Source organism: Narcine bancroftii, chromosome 1 (genome assembly GCF_036971445.1).
Source record: "Narcine bancroftii isolate sNarBan1 chromosome 1, sNarBan1.hap1, whole genome shotgun sequence".
Classification (NCBI taxonomy): Eukaryota; Metazoa; Chordata; class Chondrichthyes; order Torpediniformes; family Narcinidae; genus Narcine; species Narcine bancroftii.
In genome coordinates this window covers 401,170,990-401,197,182 of record NC_091469.1, presented here as the reverse complement: position 1 = coordinate 401,197,182, position 26,193 = coordinate 401,170,990, and the positions used below count along the sequence as shown (strand labels likewise).

The following is a 26,193-nucleotide window of genomic DNA, read 5'->3' as shown; positions in this document are numbered from 1 at the left end:
GTGATAATTTCACCTGATTTTACCACCTCTTCTAGCGGTGCTTTCCAGATTCAAACTACACTCACTGTTAAAAACTTTTCCCACAAACCTTAAGCCCATGGCCTCTTCTTTTTGCCACTTCTACTATGGGAAAATATTCTGACTATCTACCTGATTTATGCCTCCAATAATTTTATATGTTTACATCAGATCATCATTTAATCTCTTTCATTCCATGACAAGCAAGCCCAGCCAATCAAATCTCTCCCATAATTAACGCCCTCCAAATAGTAAAACACGAAGATCTGCAGACAACAAGGTTGAAGTAAAAACACAATTCTTGAGAAACTCAGCAGGTCAAAGAGTGTCCTTTATATAACAAAGGTAAAAATACATATCCAATGTTTCAGACTTGAGCCTTTCATCAAGGTATGGAAAAATGTCAGCAGGCATCCAAACAAAAGGGTAGGGGGGAGGGGTGATCGCAAAGGCAGAAGGTGATAAGTGGAGAAGGGAGGAAGGGGACAGAAGCAATCAAAGGGAGGAGGGATGACTTGGAGAAGGGAGGGGAAGGGAGGGAGGAGAACTGAAGAGGGGGAGGGGGAAAGAGAAGAGCAGGATAGCAGCACACTGGGCTCTCTCTCTCTCCAGTGCAATCACTCCTTCTTGTAAGCGTTGTCACCAGAACTGAACTCAATGCTCCATTCTCAGTCTAGCTCGTGTTTTGTAAAGTGTCAACATAATTTACAAACTTTTACATTCTCTGCCAATGCATATGAACTTTTTACGTCCTTTCTTAAATAAGGAGAACAATACTGCCAAATTCCCAAGAGTATATATTCTGTCCAAAGGACCAATCTCAATCCTTTCTGATAAACTCAGCATTGGAAAGGTTGGGCCATTCTTTCATACGTTAACACATTTTTCATGATTATAATGAATATTGCAAAATAATCTCACTAGGCTGGTAAAAATACTTTTGGAAGTAAGGAATCTCATTGCACTTTAAGGAAATTCTTGTCTGGGTTTTTTTTTAAATACAGTAGTTCAACCATCGTTTCTCATTTATCTTTTCTGGTCTGTTCAGCCTGGTTGATTGAAGATCCTCACTGTTCATTGATGCCACTGACAATTCCTACAGAAAATTATTCAGAAACAAATGATAGAATTGATCAAAATGCCCAGAAACGATTCTGCATTTCTGCATATGGTGAATGCTGAAAATCTTTTCTTTGTCATGAAGGGGCAAATGTAAAATATAATTTATTTTAAAAATATATACATACAGCATCAGCCTCTTCCGGCCCATGAGCCCATGTTGCCCGAATACCTGAGGAAACCGGAGCACCTGGCGGAAAACTACATAGACACAGGGAGAACGTACAAATTCCTTACAGACAACTTCAGATTCGAACCTAGGTCGCTGGCGTTATAATTACACTATCTAATATACTAATTGTGTTACTCTTGTCTTGGTATTCTTGTACTGAACAGAAAATCATTTAAGTTCTATGATATTTCTTGTGTCTGTAACAACCAGAATTAAATCATGAAAGCAGCATCCACAAATCTTCATCTGAAGATAATGACACAATCTTCATGCCATGATTTGCTATAATATTTGGATACTATTTACCCTGAATCATCTCCTCAGAATTAAGGATGACTTTCTTCTGCCCCAGTTTTACGTGTTCTGATATGGCTGAAGGCAACAACATGGGAGCTACAGACTGCCACCGCGGTTGGATCAGGCAGTGGTTGACAGGGTCGGTGTTCAATAGGTGAAGTGGTCCACTTCTGCTTGGTTCTTAACACCATCCTTCCCTTTGAGCAGTCATGGTCCATGGATTCCCAAGAATTAGTTAGGCTGTTGAATTTCTGAAGGATTTAAGCACATGTTTGGATTGTTTCCTTTGAGCTGTAATCTCGTTTCACCATGTGAAAGGAGTATTTTAAGAGCCTGGGGTTAGGAATGTGAGCAATGTGGCTGACTGAGTGTAACTCAGGCCTCACTGTTAGCCTGGGACATTGTTCCACTTGTTGCTGCCGTGAATTTAGAGGATTTAATTGAGAGTGTTGTATCACAATGTTTCAATCCATAGCAAAGATATGAAAATGACATAATTGTTCACCAAGACCCTTGTGTTACTAGCTTGAGTATGAAGTTAAGGGTTTAGTGTAGCAGTTAATGCAACACTGCTTCAGTGCCTGTGACGAGGGTTCAAATCCGGTGCTGTCTGGAAGGAGTTTATACATTCTCCCCATGTCTGCATGGGTTTTCCCCGGGTGCTCAAGTTTTCTCCCACCCTTCAAAACGTACTGTGGATGTAGGGTAATTGGGCGGCACAGGCTCATGGGCTGTATGTCTTAAAATGTAATTTAAAAAAAAAATTAAAAACTAAAAATGTAAAGTTATAATTTTTGAACACAGCAGCTATACAAATTCTGAAATCTTCCATTCTCATGAATGGTAGTACTGGGATTATCTTCAGATGAAGATTTGTGGATGCTGCTTTCATAATATGATTCTGGTTGTTACAGACACAAGATATTTTGGGTAAAGTCACTGTGGATCACATAAAGCCAGATTAAAGCAAATGAAACCTGATCTATTATGCATTTCCAGCACTTTTACTTTCAAATTTCCAATATTTGACATTTTTAATATTCATTTATTGCCAAATTATTGCATGCAGTGGTATGAATGGCATCTTTGAATTCTTGGAAAGGATTTACTGTTATCAAGATGTATGAATTATTCTGCCAATATTTTTGTTCCATTTGAAACAATATGAAAGAATTGGCATGGTAAATTCTCCTACCTTGGATTCACAATAGTTTGAATAAATTCTGTGTAGACCTGATATTTTGACTGATTTGTTACAGACCCTCTCCAACCCCCTACCTAGTTCCATCCTTGCATCTTTTTAGAGTTTTTTTTGCCAATAATTTTTAAACTTAATTTTAGCAACAGTGGAAATACCAAAACCACATTAATTTGAAGAAGTTTACTTGGGGAGAAAGTTGGCTTTGTATGGTGTTTTGCAATGTTGAAACATTAAAAGAATGACATAAATCAATGAACATTTGAAGAATTTATAGTTATTTAAATAATGGAATAATTGGCATGCTGCCAGAGAAAATAAAATGTACTCAACGTTCTCACCCCCAACCATACCTGCTTTTAAACTAGCAATGAATCCATTTAAGGCAAGTTGGGATAACATTCTCCATTTCTGAATTTTCACTCCTTTCCCACCTCCCCAGGGGTGTCAAAAGTTTACCCAAAATTGAATTAGATCCAACAATAAATGACAACAGCTCAAGCCTTGTGCTGCCCTCTGCTGATGTACTGAAACTGACTTCCATGGAAGAGTTCTGAATCCAACACAGTCCAAGTATTTCTTCATTTATCTTGATGACGAGATGCAATTAAAATGATGAAGTCTGCAATATGGATTATAAGTAATCATTCCCACTGTATTACATGTACAAGGTACATATATTAAAAATATTAATTATCCTGTCTAGAAAGCTGAAAACATTAGCATGTTACTACTTATCCTGCCAGCAGTCAGTTCATTTTGCAGTGATACAAGACTCATTATCACACTCACTTGAATGCACACATAGCTAAGGCATTCAATAAGTAATTAAAAACAATTTTCAGGTTTATTTCATTGATGTTAAGTGTCTTTGACTGTAATATACAGAAATGGGCAGATCATTATAACTAATTTATGTTTTTTTCCTAATCTTTCATCCTCCCATAATGCAATTCAACAAAAACCTTGCACTGTTTGCCAACTAATTTTTATTTAATATATTCTATTTCAATATTTCCACTGTTGCTGAGATGTGAAAACATTCAATAAATTATAACTTCCAAAGAATGCTGATGGTTAATTTGTGACTTTTGGTACTGAAATTTGCCTGTTTCTCAGCTTCAGGGCTCAAATTTCTGACAGTTTTTGCAGGCAGTTTGGCTTGTTTCCAGAATAAATACTGATCTATAAAAACTCAACTAGTGTTCCACCGTGTGAAAATCTGAGTCCCAGAGAATGAATTCCCCGAGCACTGATCTCGGGGAAAGTAAAACAAAAGTACAAAACTATAGAGAAATAAACTGAACATAAAATAATTAGATGGTACATGTGATCGTACATCTGTGTCATCATTTATTCTTTGTCTCCAAAGATAAAATGGAACCTATGAAAACGTGTTAGTCACAGAACTTGTCAGCAAAACCATTTGAGTGCTTATTGGGTTTAGATGCCAATTATTTTTTGACAAGAGTACCAAGTCTCTGAATTAGTTTCAATCTCATGTTCATTCTACTAGAATCCCTGTGATATCTGTCACTGAGGGTGATGTCAGAACATCATTCAAGAGGATGAACCCTCGCAAGGTGTCAGGCCCTAACCGCAACCTGGCAGATTACTGAAAATCTGCACCAACCAACTAGCTGGAGTCTTCATGAGCATTTTCAACCTTTCATTGCAGCAGTCAGACGTTCCCACCTGCTTCAAAAGGGCATCAATCATCCCAGTACCCAAGAAGAGTAGTGTGGTCTAGAGTAAGTTTCCCAGAGTCTCTATCAATACATTAACCTGAAATTATGAAATAGGAGGATTAAAGCTCCCAGACTTTAAAAAATATATAGTATTAGGCAGCCTAAATGAAATTTGTCACCTCCCTCTTTGATGGAGGATACATCATCTTGAGTAAAATTGGAAATGCATGTTGGTGAGAAGATAGCAGAAAAAATTATATATAAATGGAATTCTAAATTACTATTTGGTACTAAGGAAGCCCCCTTACTGAAACATATTATTACAATTTGGAATAAACTCAATGGTCAAATTGGTGTTAGTGGGGGCCTCTCATCCAAAATACCCCTAGCTCTAAATAAATTAATTCCATTAACAATTGATAATAAAATTTGTGGGATCAAATATATCGAAGATTGTTTGAACGGGGACAATTTATGATATTTGAATAAATCAGGAATAAATTTGGAGTTTTAAATACATCCTTTTTCTGCTATATTCAGTTAAGATCTTACTTAAGGGATACATTAGGTCCAGCATTGACCTTACTGCAATGCACTGAAATAGAGACTCTGGTTCGAAAGGGAATCACAAAGAAATTTATCTCAATAAAGTTGTTCAGACAGAAACCCTGAAACAAGGGCGAGATAAGTCAAAAGAGAGATGGGAATTAGATTTGGGTATAGAAATTGATTCATTTTGCTGGTCTGACATGTCAGGACAGCATGAGCAATACAATTAATGTAAGGAATAGGCTGGTGCAATATAATTTTTTGCATCAGCTGTACCTTAACCCGCAAAAATTAAATAAATTGAAATCTGAATTATCTAATTTGTTTTTGATGCAGTCAAGATATAGGGACCTTTTTACATTCGACCTAGTCATGCCCTAAGTTTAGATCCATCTGGGAAGATTTGGGGAATCTCCTGGAACAAATTACTGGAATTCAATACCCTCAGGTGCAATAATTGTTATTATTGGGGAGATAAGCAGATGTAAGACCAAAAATGAGACTGTCGAAATATCAATTGAAATTTGTTAAATTTGAATTAATGGTGGTCAGGAAATGCACAGCCATTACTTGGAAATCTGATTCCCAACTGAGTCTGACCAACTGGAAGTCAGACATGCATAGTTGTGTTCCCACGGAGAAGATTACTTACAACCTCATAAATTGTCACAACATGTTTTTAAGGATATGGAACCCATATTTAAGATACACAGGGGTTAACTTTTGATGATTCCCATCCTCCAGTCTCCAAAACCACTATCTCAATATTCCTCGTGATGTCTATATCAAGACATTTATCCCTTAAGGGAGGAAGTGAGCTCTGGATGAATCACGCAATGTTTCATCTGTATGTTATTTGTGCTTTTGGAAACAGTTGATTTTGTCACATTATATGGGAGAATTACCTCTTTTTTTTTCTTTTTGGAGTGGTGTTTCTCTTTTTCTTTTTTTTTCTTTATCCTACTTTTGCCTGAAGGATTGGTGATTTTGTATTTATAAACAAAAGTGTAGAATTTGATACATCAACATGTAGTTCCATTTTTGTATTTTATTGGACATGTCTGTGATGTTTCTTTGATTTTGAAACTCTAGGTTGATTGAAAATATTAAAAAGAGTGGCGTGGGCTGCCTCAACGACTACCGCCCAGTAGCACTAATTTCTACTGTGATGAAATGCTTTGAGAGGCTGGTCATGGCCAGAATTAACACGTGCTGAAACAAAGATCTGGACCCACTGCAATTCGCCTATTTTCACAATCGCTCCACAGCAGATACAATATCGCTGGTTCGCCACTCAACTCTGGATCACATCAAAAATAGTAATTCATATATATGGCTGCTTTTCATAGATTACAGCCCGGCCTTCAATACTATTATTCCCTCAGTGCTGGTCAAAAAGCTCCAAGCTCCAGGCCTCTTGATCCTTGACTTTCTCATCAGAAGACTACAGTTAGTATGCATTGGAAACAATTCCTCCTCCTCAATGATGATCAACACAGGCACACCCTAAGGGCGTGTGCTTAGCCCACTGCTTGCTTTGCTTGTTATACACCCATGACTGTGTGGTCAGGCACAATTCCCATGCCATCTACAAGTTTGCCGATGACACTACAGTTGTCAGCAGAAACAAAAATAACAGTGAGGAAACATACAGGAGGGAGATAGATCAGCTCTTTGAATGGTATAATGTCAAGAACCTTGTGCTCAACATCAGCAAAACCAAGGAGGTGCTTGTGATCTTCAAGAAGAACACGACCCAGTCCTCAGAGGGCTCAGTAGTGGAGAGGGTCAAGAATTTCAAATTCCTGGGTGTCAATTTCTCCGAGGATCTGCCCTCGAGCCTCCACATTGATGCAATCACAAAGAAGGTTTGCCAGCGGCTATACTTAGTGAGGTGTCTGAGGAAATTTGATATGTCACCAAAGATTCTCGTAAACCTCTACAGGTGTACCGTGGAGAGCGTTCTGACTGGTTGCATCACTGCCTGGTATGAAGACGCCAACTCTCAGGACAAGAATAAACTCCAATGCGTTGTTAACTCGGCCTGTGACATCACAGGCACCAGACTTCACTCCATCGAGGATAGCTACATAAGATGAAAAAAGCAGCCTCGCCTCAAAGACCCTCACCAGCAGGAATTATGGACTGCTGTGGTGAGGTTTTGAAGATGTCCATGAAGTCCTCTGTCAATGGGGTCTGCACAGTCCTTCAGTACCCGACCAGTTATGTTGTCTGGTCCCATTACCTTGTGTGGGTTCACCTTAGATAGGGTTCTCCTCACCTCAGCCACAGCTATGCAGGGAACCCATTCAGCTAAATTGTGTATAGAAGATGTTCAGTCTGTCCAGAACAGAGCTTCATTGTCCTTAACTCACAAGGGTGACTTGTGATCCATAATAGTCTTGATCCTTTGCCACACGTGCCTTGTGTTGCCGGTGTCGCACAGCTATCTGTGGATCTTCTGTGCGTACCCAAGCTTTGCCTTCCGGATTGCACGGGAGTGTTCAACCTTGGCTAATCTCAGTGCCATCCTACACCCTGTCCTGAAGGCAGCATCACAAGCTCTGAGAAGGGTCTGCACCTCTGCATCCAACCATGGTTTGTGATTAGGCCTAGTTGTGAACCATTTTATCTGGTTACCTCTTCAATGCACTTGCTGATGTAGCCAGTCACTGAGCTCGTGTTCTCCTCTGTTTATATGACCGTTGTAGGTGGCTGCCTCCCTGAAACAGCTCCAGTCTGTGGTCTCAAAGCAGTCTTGACATAATGCTGGGCCCACCAACCACACCCCCCACCCCCCCCCCCCCCCCCATCCTGCCCTGACCCAACCCAGCCACAACCTGATCTCCCTGCAAACTTTTAGAGAACTGAAATTTTGTAAGTACAGCTCTATGAAAATTTATGTTAACATGTAAGGTTTAGGGGAGATAATCAGGGGTAAGTTTTTTATCACACAGAGTTGTGGGTGCCTGAACTACATTGCCAGGGATGGTCGTGGAGGCTCGAACAATAAGGACATTTAAGATTCTCTTAGACAGGCACGTGGATGAAAGAGGGCTATGAGGTAGGGAGGGTTTTATTTATTAGATATTTATAGGTCAGCACAACACCATGGGCCAAAGGGCCTGTACTGTGCTGTAATTTCAGAAATTTTGAGTGGAATGGAGGTGGTGATTTAGTGTCATGACATGTGACTGGCACTCAGCACTTTGAATGAATTGGTATTATGCTGAGGCAATTTTGGCTCAAGACAACTTGGACTTTGGACTAATGTTCAAGGTATATCCGCATCTTTATCCCTCTATTACTATATTTTGTTTGTGAAACTGCTGCCTTTCAAGCATCATCCCCCAGATGGGAGGTTGTTTGCTTAATAAATATTGATAAAGCTTTCAGTCTGGTTCTCAACCATTCGTAAACATGTTAGTCCTTGAACCAATTTATGGCCCTGTCTACTTATTTAAACTTTACTAAAAGGGAGTGTTTTAAATTCCCTCGGTTCCAATATTGGAATGAGTTCCATCTCATTCCAGCAGATCATAATTGCTAAAAAGATTTTCTTCTTAACATTCATGTTCTTGAATGCTTTCAAAACTATCCTAACATTTAAAAAAATATCATAAATTTCAAATTAAAATCAACAAATAGTAACACTAAGCCCTATGGTCTTATTGTTTTGTCACAAACCTTCATTCAAATTTCACTCATATCGCCTTCACCTCCACAATATCAAGAGAGCCATTGTGATGTAATTGGAATATGGCAAAGACCAAGACTTGAAATGTGGGCTCCAATCCTTCCAGGGAAGTTAAGATAATTAAATACTATATATACTCATTTAATTGTCAAATTTTTTGGATCACATTTTTGGGCCAAAAGAAAGGGGGTTGTTGACTTTTACATGGGTCAAATTTATGACCTCGTGAGTACCTGTTGTTCAAGATGTCAAGAGGTTGGATGGGTGGAAAGTCAGAGCACTGGAAGCTCGGATGGATGGGTGGCCAGGGCAGGATCTGTGGTTGGGAGTTCAATGGGCGGCCGCCGGGGGTGAGGATCCACTGGAGGGAGTTTGGATGGATAAGTAACCATGGAGAGGATCCACAGTCGAACATTCGGATGGGCAGGTGACTAGGGCAAGGATCACTGTCGGAGTGTCAGGAACTCTGATGGCGGGCAGCTGGGGCCAAAAATAGACAGTGATTTTTTACAAAGCTCATACAGAAACACCCGATTTTGGGCCAAAAAAGGGGTAGGACGACTATTTCTGGGTATGGACAATTATGCAAGTATATATGGTGATTTTATCATCTGAAAAGTAATATTATTAATAACAATAATTAAGAAACAACCAAAATCTTGATAAAGGTCATCTGCTTCACTAATTCATGAGAGGCATTGATAGGGTAGACAGAATCTTTTTCTCAGGGCATAAAAACATAATGCGCAAGAGGACATGTTTAAGGTGAGGGAGGATGTTTAATGTGCATACATGGAGAATGGGAGATGGGAGGAAGGGATTGTCAAGAGTGGAAGCAGATGTGCAAAACATTCACTAATACAGTTTAAAGTTGTTCATAGAGCTCATATGTCTAAAGATAAACTCCATCGCTTTTATTCTCATATCGATCCTATATGTGATAAATGTCAATTGGAAATAGCTTCCCTTACACATATGTTTTGGTCCTGTCCCTCTTTACAGAATTATTGGAAGGAAATTTTTTCCATTATATCTACTGTTTTGAATATTGATTTACAACCACATCCCATTACTGCAATTTTTGGATTACCTATGATAGATTTGACTTATTTATCTCTTCCTGCAGATCGTATGATTGCTTTTCTTACACTAATGGCTAGAAGATCTATACTATTAAATTGGAAAGAGGTAAATCCTCCCACTGTTTTCCAATGGTTTACCCAAACCATACTATGTTTAAATTTAGAGAAAATTAGAAACTCTGTCTATGAATCCCCTTCTAAGTTTGAGTTAACCTGGCGACCATTTATTCAATATTTTCATTTGTGGTGAGTTGATCTGGCTCTGTTTTCTTTCTATGATTATGTATGATAATTGGGCTGTAAGATGAGATCGGAGTGATCGGCGTGGTTTAGCTATATCTGTAGGTTTTTTTTAAAGTTTTTTTTTAATTCAGATTTGTTTTTTCTTCTTTTTTGGGTTTTTTTTTCTCTTTTTTCATATATTGTTATTAATTATATCTTTTTTTAGAGATAGTTCACACCCTAAACTGATCAAAATTTTTTTTTTATGATATATTTTTATTCTGTAATATTATTGTTTAATATCTCTGTATTAATTCATTACTTACTATGTATTTTTTTATATCTCTTTGAACTGTATGTGTCTATAAATTATAATAATAATAATAAAAAGATTGAAAAAAAAAGAGTGGAAGCAGATACATTGCTAATGCTTCTCGCTTGATACATGAATATCAAGGGATATCTACAAGCAGCAAATTTTTCATTTGATGTCCAATGTCCTTTGCCCTACTTGGCCTGTGATCTCAGATTCACAGTAATGCAGTTGATTCTTTAGCTGAGTACATGAAAACAGACATTGAAGCAGAAGTAGACCATTCATTTTCTTGTGCTTGCTCAGCATTTCAATAAGATCATTGCTGATTTCTTACCTTGTTGGTACGTACCTGCACTGACTCAGTATCTAATTATTCCCTGCAGTGAACTGGGATTCACTGGTAATGTGCTGAGTTGATGACTGGCCCCGCCTCCCAGCTCTGCCCCCATCTGCTCACATATAACCCTGGTTTCCCACCTACCCAGAACCGTTCTGAAGACTACTGTAAGACCCTACCATTAGTTATAAGCTTATAAAAGCGTTTGTTCTCCCTCCACACTAAAATTTTGTTAGCTTATTCCCTAACAACGTGGCTGAGGAGTTCACATACTGGCTCGATTGCTTCCAGGCCTACCTGAATGTGACCAGAGACTTCTTCCACACCAATGAACTCAGGAGGTCTGCACTCGTTTCGAGGGTAGGAACAAAATGGTATACATTAACGCTGCTATCGAGGCGTTGAAGGCTAGGGATCTGAAGTGCAGAACAAGGTTCTAGCGATGCACTAACTCACTATACATCACTAGCAGTCCAGAGAGGCTATCGATGACTACCTTCTGAATCTGTGGACGCTTGCCAAAAAGTGCAGGTATGAAGCAGATATGGGCTGCATTCGTGAGGAAGAACAGATCTGGGACACTCTAGTTGTGGGGTCCACTCAAGGTACACGAGGCAGTGACTGCTCGAGTCGGGAAATGACCTCGCTAGCCACGTCGAGTTGGCCAAATCGCTGGAACAGGCCAAGCTCGAGAATGACAACCTCAAAGCCAGTGATCTCACTTAACCAGACGACCCCTTCCAAGGACAGGCTGGTCCCACGACTCCTGTCCTAATGGCTGCCACTTCCCATGCTGAGGGGGATTTTTTTGCAGCAAGAGCCAGCACCTATAATCTCGTTGCCCGGCAAAAGACTCAGTGTGTTCCAGCTGTGGCAAGAAAGGGCATTGGGCGAGGGTTTGTCATGCAAGGGGAAGCCCGGGGAAGCTCATAGCCTGAACCATTCCTGGATCCAATTCCAGCCCTGAGCCACCTGCCCCAAATTCATCCGAACCCACTTGCTGTGCGACATGCCAACGGTGGGTGGCAGTGAGGAAATGGTGCAAAAAGGCTTGGCGGCTATCTTGCCATGACCCAAATTCAAACTGGGCACCATCATCGTCAGATGAGGAAGGAGGACAGCCATCTTACCCACATAGGCAACCCATGACAGTAGGGGTCACTCGAGCAAGGAGCATGGAGTCTCCGGAGACCTAGCTTCGATGATCCTAAATCATGACACACCTCACCAGCACAGCAACTCCATAGTGACTGCGAAGGTAAATGGACATTCCACTAAATGGCTAATTGACATGGGCTCTACTGAAAGATTCATAGACTCACGGACTGTGCAAAAACACAACCTGAAAATGTATCCTTCTAATTACCGCATATTTCTCGCATCCCATTCACATTCAATGCGTGTTCAACAACATTGTATAGTATATCTGTCGTGTGGGGGGGGGGAGGGTTTCTGTAAACTTCACTTGTATGTACTTGATGAATTGTGTGCTCCAGCATTGTTTGGTCTTGACTTCCTGTGTCACCTTAAAAGCATGACCTTGGAGTGTTCTGGTCCCCTCCCCCTTTAACAGTTTGGAATGGAGGGCCCCTAAAATCAGAACTCATATGCAGCCTCTCGACACTAAATATTGACCCCCCTCCTCTCTTCCTGAATCTGTCCCCAGACTGCAAACCCATTGCTACCAAGAGCAGGAGGTACAGTACAGCAGATCGAGATTTTATAACGTCTGAGACACAATGTCTGCTCGATGAAGGTATAATCAAATCTAGCACCAGCCCATGGAGAACACAAGTGGTAGTGGTAAAAGGGGAAAACAAGTCCAGGCTAGTAATTGACTATAGTACATACTCCTGGACACCTACCCCCTCCCTCGAAATTCGGACATGGTGAATGATATTGAGCAGTATCAGGCCTATTAGACCTGAAAGCTGCTTATCAACAGCTGCCAATTCATTCCGAGGACCATCCATAAACAGCATTTGAGGCTAACAGTCGTCTGTATCAATTTTAGAGGGTCCCATTTGGTATTGTTAATGGGGTTTCTATCTTCCAGAGGCAGATGAACAGAATGGTGGATGAGTATGGGCTGAAGGCTACCTTTCCCTACCTCAATAATGTCACTATCTGTGACCACACATTGGAAGACCATGATGCCAATCTCCAGAGCTTTCTCCACATGGACTAAAGATCTGGTTATCCTTTGATATGTGGTGGAGAATGGCATTATTGGCCCCTATCCTGATTGGAAGTGCCCCCTGTTAGAGCTCCCATCCCCAGGACCACATAGGCTTTGAGGAGATGTCTGGGGCTTTTCTCATAATACACCAAGTGGATCCCTCAATATTCTGATAAGATGAACCCTCTCTTAAAAGCCACTAAATTCCCCCTCTCTGCTGAAGACCAAATGGATTTTAACTACCTCCGGAATCATATTGTGAAAGCCGCCATGCACACGGTGGATGAGAATGTACCTTTCTAAGTGTAAAGCGATGCTTCAGACGTAGCTCTGGCCATTACCCTCAAACAGACAGACAGGCTGGTTGCATTTTTTGAAAGACATTACAAGGCCACAAGCTCCAAGACCCATTGGTGGAAAAGGAGGCTCAAGCCATTGTAGAAGCTGTAAGGCAGTGGAGGCACTACCTGGCTGGTAGAATATTTATGCTCCTCACTGACCAGTGCTCGGTCACGTTCTTGTTTAGTAATGTCAAGGGGGGAAAAATCAAGAATGACAAGATTGCTAGGTGGAGGATCGTGCTCTCCACCTACAATTATGACATCACGTATCGGCCAGGAGCCCTTAATGAGCTTCCAGATGCCTTATCCAGAGGAAGCTGTGCCTCTGCACTCATCGGCCAACTGCAGTCTATGCATAATGAGCTCTTCCATCCAGGGGTCACCCACATGGCTCATTTTGTCAAGGTGCGCAATCTGCCCTACTCTTTTTTTTTTAAATTTTTTATTTTTCACACCATAAATCACATTAGCCATGATATACACTATTTCTTTTTCACACATATACAGTGACTTTTTCTCCCCCCCCCTTTCCTCCCAAACCACCCCCCCACCCCCCCCTCATCCATTTTAGGTATACAATCTAGGTTGCATTAAGCCAGTCAGACAATGTTGTCATTCAACAAAATTACACCAGAAATTCTACTGAGTCCATTCTTTTCTTTCCTTCTCCTTCCATCAACTTAGGTAATGTTTGTCCCCGGTAGGTTTTTGCTATTGTATTTAATGTAAGGCTCCTATACTTGTTCGAATATTTCAATATTATTTTTTAATCTATATGTTATTTTTTCTAATGGAATACATTTATTCATTTAAATTTAGTAGTTTCTTCCTTTTAATTTGGTTATGTATTCCATTAATATTTAAAGACATATAGTTCAGCGTAGCCCTTTTATATTTTGTTTATCTTCTCTTTCCGTTTTTCCATCATTACCTTTCCTCCTTTTCCATTTCTGTTTTCTTATTTTCAACTCTTTATAAGACAACATTCCTACAACATCCAACATTTTCCTTATTCTCCTATTTCTATCTTATTTATCCCCAATCTCCCCTTCACCTCCTGAGTTGTCCTTTATCCCTTGTCGGACAACCACATCTCCCCTCTCCATTTGGATTTGCGAATCCACTCGCAAGCGTCAACTGATTTTGCAGTGACTGCTATTTCCCCCCACCCCGCCTCCCCCAGAAAAGATTTCACTTTTCATATGTCACAAAGGTCACTCTTTTAATTCCCTCCTTATTCTCTCTATTCCTTTACCTTCCCTTATTAATTCTTGTCTATACTATCTATATTTTCCTCTAATTACAGATACATTCATGTATGCTCATTGTCTCTATTCACTCTTATACCTCTTTACCCGCATACATATCAATCGTGATCATTTTTACTCTCATTACCCGTCTTCATCCCTCAGTCTATTTTTGTCTTTACCCACATACATATCAATCGTGATCATTTTAACTCTCATTACCCGTCTTCCTCCCTCAGTCTATTTTTGTAATTGTTCTGCAAATTTTCGTGCTTCTTCTGGATCCGAGAATAGTCTGTTTTGTTGTCCTGGAATAAATATTTTCAATACCGCTGGATGCTTTAGTATAAATTTATACCCTTTCTTCCATAAAATCGCCTTTGCTGTATTGAACTCTTTTCTCTTCTTTAGGAGTTCAAAACTTATATCTGGATAAATGAAGATTTTTTGCCCTTTATACTCCAGTGGTTTGTTGCCCTCTCTTACTTTTTCCATTGTCTTCTCCAGTACCTTTTCTCTTGTAGTATATCTTAGGAATTTTACTACAATAGATCTTGGTTTTTGTTGTGGTTGTGGTTTAGAGGCCAATACTCTATGTGCCCTTTCTATTTCCATTTCTTGCTGTAGTTCTGGACATCCTAGGGTCTTAGGGATCCACTCTTTTATAAACTCCCTCATATTCTTGCCTTCTTCATCTTCCTTAAGGCCCACTATCTTTATGTTATTTCTTCTGTTATGGTTTTCCATTGTATCTATTTTTTGAGCTAGTAGTTCTTGTGTCTCTTTAGTTTTTTTATTAGATTCCTCCAATTTCTTTTTTAAGTCTTCTACTTCCATTTCTGCTGCTACTGCCCGTTCTTCCATCTTGTCCATTTTCTTTCCCATTTCTGTTAAGGTCATCTCCATTTTATTTATTTTCTCTTCTGTGTTGTTTATTCTTTTTCTTAAATCCTTAAATTCCTGTGTTTGCCATTCTTTAAATGACTCCATGTATCCTTTAATAAGAGCAAGTATATCCTTTACCTTGCCTTTCTTTTCTTCTTCTATTTCACTGTACTCTTCCTCTTCCTCTTCTTCTTCCTCTGGGTTGACCATCTGTTGTTTCTTTGGTGCCCTTTCCTCCTCTTCTTTCTTGTTTCTATTGTCTTCTGTGGTCTCTTCTTGCTGCAGGTGTTCTGCAGCTGTCATTGCCGGCTGTGGAGATCGACTCCCCAGCTGGTCCCCCCTCCCGTCGGTGTGTTTTTTTTCATTCGCATTGCGCATGTGCGAAGTGTTGCGCACTTTTACTCGGCTCTGCGAGCCATTTTTGTAGTCCATTATTTACCGACCTGAGGGAGCGGGTTTCTCTCTCCGCAGCGGGCCTCTTCGGACAGGTAAGGCCTTCACCTTTTTCCTCCTTTGTCTTCTCTTCCTCTCTTCTTACCGTTGCTTTCGATTTTTCTTTTTTTGTCGCCATCTTCTTTCCACCTTTATACTCACTTTTCTGTAACTTTTATTTCTGTGCCTTTGTGTTTTCTTTTGTTTTTCCCGACTTTTCTGGAGAGGGCTGGAGTTCACCGTCCGGCCACTACTCCATCACGTGACTCCTCCCCCAATCTGCCCTACTCCATGGAAGAAGTCAGGGAAATGACCAGGTCTTGCCAGGTCTGTGCAGAGAGCAAGCTGCACTTCTACCACCCTGCAAAGGTGTACCTGATCAAGTCATCCAGGCCCTTCGAATGGCTCAGCATCAATTTTAAGGGATTTCTCCCCTCCATGAATGGGAAAACCATCTTCCTCTCTGTTATTGATGAGCACTCCCACTCCCATTTCCCATTTGCTATTCCTTGCCCAAACACGTCCTCTTCATTACTCATACTCTATTTTTGCTCTGTTTGGGTATCCCAGCTATATTCATAATGACCGGTCTCATCCTTTATGAGTGACGAGCTACATCAGTACCTGCTGGTGAGGGGCATCACATCCAGCAGGACTACGAGCTACAACCCTCGCAGGAAAGGGCAGGTTGAAAAGGAGAACATCATGGTCTGGAAGGCTGGCAAACTGGCCCTGAAGTCAAAAGGCCTTCCAGACTCACGCTGGCAGGAAGTCCTCCCTATGGTGCTTCCTTCTATCTGGTCACTACTATGTACCGCAACCAACGCTACTCCTCATGAGCTCCTATTCAATTTTGAAAGAATGTCGGGAACGGGAACTACACTCCCAATCTGGCTCACCACTCCTGGTCCAGTCTTTCTCAGGAAGAAAATGAGGAGAAGCAAGACCAACCCCCTGGTGGAAAGGGTGAAACTGCTCCATGCCAATCCCATGTATGCCTATGTGGAGTATCCAGATGGCAGGGAGGACACTGTCTCCATCAGAGTCCTGGCACCCACCAGAACAGAGGGTCCGTTGCCCCAAGTACCCTGCAAGCCATGGAGCTCATTCTCGCCACCCCCAGAGAGGGCCTCAGGGAATCAGGTTCAGGAGGAAAGTGCATCACTTTCCACTTTCAAGCTGAAGACCAAGCCCACCTCTCTCTCCCTCGCAAGGGGACCAGGAGACCCAAGGACCCCCAATGCTAAGGCGGTCCACCAGGATCTCCAGACCCCCGTGTTTCACCTTGTATTCATCTGTGTAAGTTCTTAAACAACACATGGATGAAGGAAAAAGTTCTTTACTTTAAAGTTGTTGTAAGTACCACCATGAGGTAGGCCATGAGGCTGCAAGTCTCCTTTGCAGATACTGAATACTGTGTGTCACCTCCCTGCTGGCCGACAAGTCTAATCAAACAGTAAGGCATTGCTAGTTGCATTGCAACCATGATCACTATCATAACATCTCACTTTCTTGAAACAAAAGTAGCTTACTTTTAACTAATATGTTTTCTTTGTATAAAACTCTGCAATTTTAACTTTAACACCAAGAACTTGCATTATTATCAACATTTAAAAAATTTCTTTTGTGTGTTCACATTTACATACACTAAAATTTGAAGAGTGAATAAGATACCTCTAGTGCCAGTTGATGAAGGAGACAAAGACGATCTGGTCAGATAATATTCATGGCTTTTATTAGCAGAAACTTATGGTACAATAATGAAAGATAATGGGTGCATACATATTATACCCAAGGGGAGTGTCTTTAACGGTAGAGATAATGCACAGCCAATGTTAGTACAGCAAGGCTTGCCAGAGGGGAGACAGGCAGCTTGGCAGACATTCACCACAATAGCACTCCTTCATTCTATAAATGGAGTCGTTAAATTTGCTCACTGTGTCTCCTAGGAGGATTCATGTGTCTTGACGATCTCCTGATTGATTGCCCCTGAATATGAGTAGTTGCCTTAGACGATGTCTTCTCAGATTGTTCAGGTTGTTCAACAGTATCTGTCTTTCCAACTATTGTGGCTGGTCCCATTTGAAGATCTCGATGATTTCTTTGCAGAACAGCAGCTTGATCTGTCTGGATGGTGTATGATCTTGGTTGGACTTCACTAAGGACAGTTCCCTTAAGTCCATAAGTTTGTTTTGTCTTTTAGCCTTACTTGGTCACCAGTGTAGAGTTCTAGTAGGTTTTTTGTTCCTCTGTTAAAGTAATACTTTTGCTTTTCTTTCTGTTGTTCTTTGAACTTCCTCACTTTCTCCCCCTCTTTTGTTTTTAGGAGGTTCTCCTGAATGGGTAGGTTTGATCTTAGCCTACATCCCATAAGGAGTTGTGCTGGTGACCTACCACACTCGAGTGGCATTGTGCGGTATACTAGCATGCTCTGGTAGAAGTCCGTTCCATTGTCTTTTACCTTGTTCATCAGTCTTTTCACTGTCTGCAATGATTTTTCCACTAGACCACTGGACTGTTGAAAATGAGAACTTGACATGGTGTGTATAAAGTCCCAATCTTTGGCAATCTGTTGGAACTTTAAATTGCCAAACTGGGGTCCATTGTTTGTGAAGATCTCGCTTGCCACACTATGTCTGGAGAATATGGCTTTCATACCTGTTATTACAGCATCTGCAGTGGTGGTGTTCAGTCCACACACCTCTGGATACAGGGATTACAAGATAGTCCTTCCCTTGACATTCAAATATTCTATCTTCTGGTAAGCTTGTTTGCTTGATATTTCTAGCATATTGTACAGTTTGATGCTTCATTTGTTATATAACTGTTGATTCTTGGCCACTACATCACCTCTCATGCTCTTTTCTTACATTTTTTGATTCCAAGATGTCCTCTATGGATCCTTGATAGCATCTCTTTTCTCAGATTCTTTGGGATAAGGATTTTGCTTCCTTTTAATATGAAGTCTTTAAACACTAAACACTGGTAGTTCTCCCCTGCAGTTCCAGTACTCTGAAACATCAGGTGAGCTGTCCTGTTTCATGTTGGGCCATCCATCCAAGATGTTTTTTCTCAGTTGTCTCAGTGTTTCATCTTTGTTTGTCTCTGACTTTATGAGCTCCATTTTTTGCATTTGAAATGGCCAGTCAACTTGTGACCATGTCCACGAAGGCATTTATGTCTTCATCCATTTTGGTGTTTGCGGGCTTTCTCATGTCAACAGCTCTAGACAACATGTCTGCTTTGTACATTAGCTGACCCAGAGTGTATGCCACATTCGGTTTATAGCGTTGCAGCCTAATTTATCATTCTTTGTATTCTAAGTGGACATTCATTTAATAGCTTTTGGAACAATGCAATCAAGGGTTTATAGTCAATCTCTACACTGACTATTTTTCCTGACACAATCTGATGAAATCTTTCACAGACATATGTGATGGTGAGCAGCTCCTTTTCAATTTGATCGTATCACATCCCCACGCCTGTCAATGTGCATGATGCATATGCAGTGGGTTGCCAGTCATAATATTTTTGCAGAAGAACTGCACTGAGCCCACTATATGATGTGACTGATCATATCTTGATGGGTCTCTGTGGGTCATAAAACCTCAGAACTGATTCCTCTGTGAGCAGTTTCTTTAGTTCCCTTGCATGACTTTTCATGCCCATGACTCCACTCCCATTCAATGTTCTTTTCTGTTCGTCTTCTCAATGGAGCCATCTTTTCTGAGAGGTTGGACATGAATATACCCGTATAGTTGACCATTCCATTAAACATCTGTACATCCTTTTTGCATTGTGGTCTTGGCATGTTCCCAATGGCAGACACCTTTCTGGGATCTAGACTAATGCCTTCACTGCCAATAATATCTCCTACAAATGTTAGTTCTGTCCAGATCAAGTTGGCATTTCTCTCTATTCAGCTTCAGGTTTGCTTTCCTCGTTGTTTCCAGCACTTTCCTTAGTCTCTCATCATGCTCCATTCTCGTGGTTCCCCATTCTATGATGTCATCCATTGAGGTATCAACTGTGTCCAGGAGCTCATGGATAGTTTTGTGATACATTTCAGGAGCTGAGGCAATTTCAAATGGTAACTTTAGGAATCTGTATCTGCCAAATGGACTATTGAACGTGCACAATCTTGAACTTGCTTTATCCAATTTAACTGCCAAAATCCTGATGATGCCCCTAACTTGCAGAAAAACTTGGCATTCGCAAACTGTGACATGATTTCTTCATCCTTCGGAAGCTTAAAGTGTTCTTTTATTGCTCTGTTTAGATCTCTTGGATCCAAGCAAATTCTAAGCTTTCCCTTCTTTTTGTCCAGAATGATGAGTGGCTCATCTATCTTCTGAATCATGTTCATGCTTTCCATCCTGTTCAACTCAGCTTTTAGTTGCTTTTGAAGCACAAGTGGAACTTTTCTGCATGGATGTATTATCGGTGGCACACGTTTATCCACTCTGATCGTGTGTTCTCCTGGAAGGCAGCCTCGACCCTGAAATAGGTCATTGTACTCTTTCATGAGTTCATCATGGACTGTCTCTCCTTTGCTTTCCACAACGAGGCCTCTTTTTACGAGGTTCAGTTTCTCACAGGCTGTTAAACCTAATATGGCCTGTACATCCTTTGGTACCATAATAAATGCTACCATGTGGTCTTTGTCCTTGTGTTTCACTTTCACCATGCATTCTCCTTGCAGTGGTATATTAGTACCTGAATATCCTGTCATCTTCACTTTTGCTTCATACATCTTTGGTCTGGGTCTAATCTTCTTAAAATCAGTCTCTGACTGCCACTAAATGCTGTTTGAATCTGTTCCACTTTTCAACCACATTATCTGTCAGCTGAAGTTTTGCTGGCAGATGTAATACTTCCATTTTTTCCCTGTGTTAGCTTCTCTTCACTGATCAGTTGATGACTTTAGATTTTATCTTTTAAAGTATTTCCTTCTAATTTCCTTCATCTCACTTCTGACACCATGTTTCATCTTGTATTCGTATGTGTGAGTTCTCAGACAACAAATGGATGAAGGAAAAGTTTAATTACTTTAAAGTTGTTGTAAATAGCACCATGAGGCATGCCATGAGGCTGCAATCCTCCATTACAGATATTACATACTGTGTGTCAGTCCCCTGCTGGCAGCCAAGTCTAATCAAACAATAAGGCATTGCTCATTACATTGCAACCATAATCACTATCATCACCCCCCCCCCACTTAAATCTGTAAATAACTGTATATATTTTTAACCATTTGTTTCTGAACCCATGCACTCTGTCTTCATTCACAGACCGTAAATTCTGCACGAAGGGGTGAAAGCAGTGAACTGGGATTCACTGGTCATGTGTTGTGCTGGCTCCGCCCCCACCTGCTCACACGTAACCCTGGTTTCTCACCTCAACCCAGAACCCTTCTGAAGACCCTACCCTTATTTCTCAGCTCATAAAAGTGTTTGTTCTCCCTCCAGTCCTGAGAACTTTTATTCACGCTCCATTCCCTTAATATCTTTCTGTGTCCACAGGTCTGTTGGCAAGTTGCAGGTGACGGTGGCATCAAAGGAGGAGGAGGGTAATCCCCAACCTACCAAAAAAAGCGGTGGGATCCATACCTCTGAGGGGACTCCCCCTTGCTTCTCTTTTTTAAAATTTTGTCTTGGTGCTAGACGACAGCTGCCTGTTTGTGTAGCTTTACAGACCAACACGTTGTGCACATAATGTCCATGAACTTTAACTTATAACCAGACACGTAGCTTGCAGAGAATTTCAAGCATTTGTTTTATTTCAGTCATTCAGTCGATGCAGAACTCCACCTTTAAATAAACAAACAGTTGCTGTTTGCCTCAGTATCCCATGTGCACTCTTTCAATTCGATCTCTTTTACTCTCTCGTCCACCGGGGAGAAAGGGCACGGGATGATCCAGTCTCCCTCCCGTCCAGCTTGATTGGATCTGCCCTCCAGTCCGCCCTCTGACCTTGCTTCCCAGCGAGGCTCCACCTGTCAAGAAATAAGCCCGTATTGTTCTTGCTTTTCGGTGTCCGGGAGCGGCCGGTCCTTGTGCTTGCGACTCGCGGTTGCTGTCAGCGCTGGCCATGGTGCGACCCCCGCAATCCAACCTGTCGCTCTCGCAGGGAGTCCGGGTCCTGTTCTACGGACTGACGCCCAGCGAATCCACCTTCAGCCAGGTGGAGGAGGTGCAGGATTACGTGCAGCAGGTGAGCCGCCCGGACTGGGCAACCCCACCAATGCCTTTGTATCTAGTTTTGAATTAAAAACAACTGAATCGAAGCAATTTCAGCAGTAATATTTCCGGGACAGCGAATCGAAGCGTGACCACCTCAGGCACTGTATCTGAAATTAAATCAGGAAGAGGACAACTCCGCTGGGGCTGTATCTGTGGTGGTGCAGGCCAGCGGGATAGCAGCTGGAGGGTCAGGTAGCATCTAAGGAGAAAGCAGGTCAATTTAACCTGACTCTTTCTCGAGTCTCCAGTGGGGTCGAGAGATGGCCGGCTCAGAAACTCAGGGAGGGTCGGAATGGGAAAGTATACTGTTTCTCCACCTCGCCCCTTCCTCTGCTCATCCATCACCCCCTTTCCCCGCGCTTGTACTTGTCCTCTTTCCCCGTCCCACTCGAGCCCGGGAGAGGGGCGTGGCGGGAAATCTTGACCTCACACCAAATGTAACTATTTTTCTCTCTGGATGTTGCCCGACCAGCTGAGTCTTGTCAATTTCTCATTGCTTGCTCGAGATTCCACGTCTGCAGTTCTAGTGTTTCCCTTGTTTTTATTAACAGATGCACAGTGGTGGCTAGTAAGAAATGACTGAACATTTTCAGAGCAGCTCTAAAAATGTTCCGTAGCTATGATTAGGTTGAAGTGAAATCAGGGTTTATTTTTTTTTAAAAAGGTGTCCCTCAAGTCCTCTTTAAACTTTCTCATTACCTTCAACATGTGTCCTTTAACATGTGTCCTCTTGTTTGAGATTTCCCTATGGGGGGGGGGGGAAGACTATTTATCTATGTCCCCTGCCATAATTTTATAAATATTTAAAAGGTCCTACCATAGTATCATTTGATACTGGCAGAAAGGTTCATTCTCTCCTTATTATAATATGCACCGGCTCTGGTAAAATTCTTGTGGATCTCTTCTGTCCCCTTTACATCTTAATGATACAATTTCCTGGGTAACCATAAATGCATACAATGCTCCAAGTGTGGTCTCACCAAAATGGTTTGTACCATTTCAACACTGCATTCCTACTCTTGTACTCAATGTATTGTCCAATGAAATCAAGGATGCAAAGTGCCTTCATGTTCTTAAACGTTATATTGAAACTAATACATGGCACAAACTCGAGCTTTGAATTATGTCATAGCTAACTTCAATAATTTGTGGAAAATTCGATGGCAGTTTGATGCCTGAGCTGAACTGTGGTAGATTAAAGTCAGGGAATTTATTTTTTAACATCCTAAAGAACAGTATTGTACACAGGAGTGTAGTATTATGCAGAGGAGATTTACCAGGATGTTGCCTGAATTGGAGATTGTCTTGTGAGGCAAGGTTAGCAGAACTGGGGCTTTTCTCTTTGGAGCGAAGAACTTTTCAGCAACTTTTTCCCAGGGCTTCGGTAGCAAATACCAAAGGACATTTATATAGGGTGAAGGGATGAAAGTTTTAGGGAGATGTCAGGGGTAAAGGATTAATCAGGGTTGGCGCCAAGGCGGGCATCCATGGGAATTGCCCCCCCAAGTGAGGTGCTGTTCCTCCTCTTTTCCCTTCCCCCCCCATATGGTTGCGGCCTTCGCCCACCTTCAGACCCACTCCCACCCCTTCCCGCGTCATGTCACTGGGGGCTAATGATGCTCGATGCCATAAAAGCAGCACTCTCTGCATCTACATCAGAGGGGTGGATGATGGTAACAGCACCCCCCTTAAACCACCTCCCGATGAGCGAGTTTATGAGTATTTCACAGAGCCACCCAACATGCTAATGCCCCCCTCTACTGCTCGTTCTGGCACTGATGCTGGGGGTAATTTGCTTATACGGAGAGAGGTGGGTGCCTGGAATGGATTGCCAGGAATGGTGGTGGAGGCTGGTACTATGGGGACATTTACCAATCTCCTTTTGCTCACAGGAGTTCTTGCACCACTCCCATTGAAAGTGAGGCCTTGTGCAACAGCAGGACCTTGGAATGGAATGCTATCAGATGGCGACAGAAACCACTGTAGCCTACCGAACAGCAGGAAAAGGCTGATGTATTATTGTTAAATCTGAAAAATAATGCAGTAAAGTTGTCCTCAGAACAATAGGACTTGGAACAACACAGCACAGTGTGGGTTCTTCAGTCCATGATTTTATGCCAGTCAATATATTAAAAAAAAACTTTACACCATTAATCTGACCCTTCCCAATCTCACAGCCCATAACTACATTTCTTCCATCACTGTCTATCCAAGAGTCTTTTAAATGACTCTATTGAACTAGTCTCCTCCACCCCAGACACTCAACACTCCCTGAATTAGTAAAAACTTTTCTGACTTCTTGCCTAAACCTTCCTCCACTCACTTTGAACAGATATCCAATGGAATTCAGTTAATTAAAAAAAAAGATCAACCTACCTTTTTCCTGGATCTTGTACTTTCCCTTCAATTGAATGGGGCTGCTGTTCCTGTGCCAAACATGAGGAAATGTATCAAGTTTATGCCTGGTTCTGGATTCCATGAGGAGACCCATCAGTTCCCATCTGTGACCTAGCCAGTTAACAGCAACCCGTGTTTGGGTTGGAATTCTGAACTTGGTGGAACTTGGAGAAACCCTGGCAATTTTAAGCTGAGCTATCAGTATCTTGGTTGATAAGAGCAAAAAAAAGAAAACAAATGGCATATACCTCAACTCTTGCCAAATGTGGTTTATCTTGTAATCTAGAATTACTCAGGAACAAAAAGGATCTTTCAGCAAGCAGGGGAGAAGAAGGAAAAGTTGCTCCTGCGAAGGTTGCTTCTGCATGTATCTTCTGATTGAGAGTAGAAACTGAATTGATTCTTGGATTTAACTGCAAAGACAGAAGTTGGCAGAAGAGTGTGTAGGAAGGATATCTTAATAGAGTTTGACACTGAACCATCAATTTGTATAAGAAATTTGCATTCTGGGGGGTGTGGAAAGATGGCATAGAGGGCAGACGTGCGATCCCATCCTTCCTCAGCCAGTTTTTTAAGCACCCGTCTTTAAAGTTTATCTAAGTGATTAAAAGGTGTATCTTTATTTTTGGGAACATTAGTGGGTCATAATGGCGAGTAATGTTAAAAAAAATGAAAGTTCAATTACAGAAGAAATCACCTTTTAAAAGTGCTGAAGAATTGAGGCCTACCTGTTCAACTGAAGCCACGGAATTGTTGTTTGGAACCTCCAAGGCACAGAGAACTCCTGCCAGGCTAAGTATTACACCGGCGCCAACTTTGTCTCCACAAGATAACGCCGGCATGATGATGAGCTCAGTCGGAGTTGATCCACGCATTCGTGATGTTGGATGCGCAGGTGACACAGCTGAGAGAAGAGCCCTTGAGCCTGGGCTGCCGTTGGGTGGGCCAGGAACATGCAGAATGGCATCGGAAGCCATCTCTACGCAGTTCCAGGCCTTGCGGGGCATGCGCAGTGTTTCAAGGGTCCGTGAGCTACTGGACCGCATGTGGGCTGTGGGGGAGCCCGAGAGACAGTATCCTGACATGGTCGGGATGCCGCCATCGGGTGTGCAGACCCACAGCTGCACCAGGAAGGGCCCGACAACACTGGAAGAAGAGGAAGACTTTCCTTTAACGAGCAGTTTACAGGAACAATTGGAGGTGGAGTCTAGAGAAGGTAGGCCTCAAAATGTGGATCTGGAATGGAGTCTGTTTGCACAGTCTTGGAAGGAATTGTCGATCAAATAGACAATATGTTTAAACAAATGACTCAAGGATTTCTGGATGTGACTGACAACTAAAATATCTAAAATGTCTGAAGATATATCTACAGTTAAGAGGGTTGTCAGTAAATGTATTAAATCAGTGATAATATTTCTGAAAATTAAAAAAAAATTGAAATAGCTTTTTCTGAGTGTAAAATTAAAGTTGAACATAAGGAAAAAATAGAGAAAGTGGAAGATTCGTTTGTGGATTGGGGAATCCAGAAGAAAGATCTACTGAAAAAAAAAATTGATTAATTGGAAAATCAAAGTTGGAGAAACATTGTGAAAATTGTTCGTCTTCCAGAAGATATTGAAGGGTCTGATCCAAAAAAAAAATTTTAAGAATTGAAATCCCAAGGTGTTGGGCAAAGAGTTTTTTTCCCGGAAGGTTTAGTATTGGAGAGGGCACATAGAGGGTTACGAAAGAAACCGTTACTGGGACAACCGCCATGAGCGGTCTTAGTTCGGTGC

At 41.5% G+C, this 26,193-nt stretch overlaps 1 protein-coding gene and 1 long non-coding RNA gene across 5 annotated transcripts in view; one reads left to right on the top strand and one right to left on the bottom strand.

Moving 5' to 3' along the window:
- Positions 1-390: 390 nt before the first annotated feature.
- LOC138751470 (uncharacterized) overlaps positions 391-26,193 on the bottom strand; it is a 36,380-nt gene continuing 10,577 nt past the window's right edge. The window contains exons 3-4 of the long non-coding RNA XR_011349966.1: positions 24,398-24,447; positions 391-1,114 (exon numbers count right to left, since the gene is read on the bottom strand). This is a non-coding gene — a long non-coding RNA (uncharacterized lncRNA). The remainder of the gene's footprint in view (positions 1,115-24,397; positions 24,448-26,193) is intronic.
- The window catches only part of agmo (alkylglycerol monooxygenase), a 414,609-nt gene continuing 410,040 nt past the window's right edge, over positions 21,625-26,193 (top strand). Inside the window, exon 1 of one of the 4 annotated variants that reach the window (XM_069913757.1) lies at positions 21,625-21,992. In XM_069913757.1, the coding sequence (XP_069769858.1) occupies positions 21,870-21,992 (123 nt within the window). In that variant the 5' untranslated portion in view covers positions 21,625-21,869. The remainder of the gene's footprint in view (positions 21,993-26,193) is intronic. The other 3 variants (XM_069913754.1, XM_069913756.1, XM_069913755.1) reach the window with 3 other exon arrangements.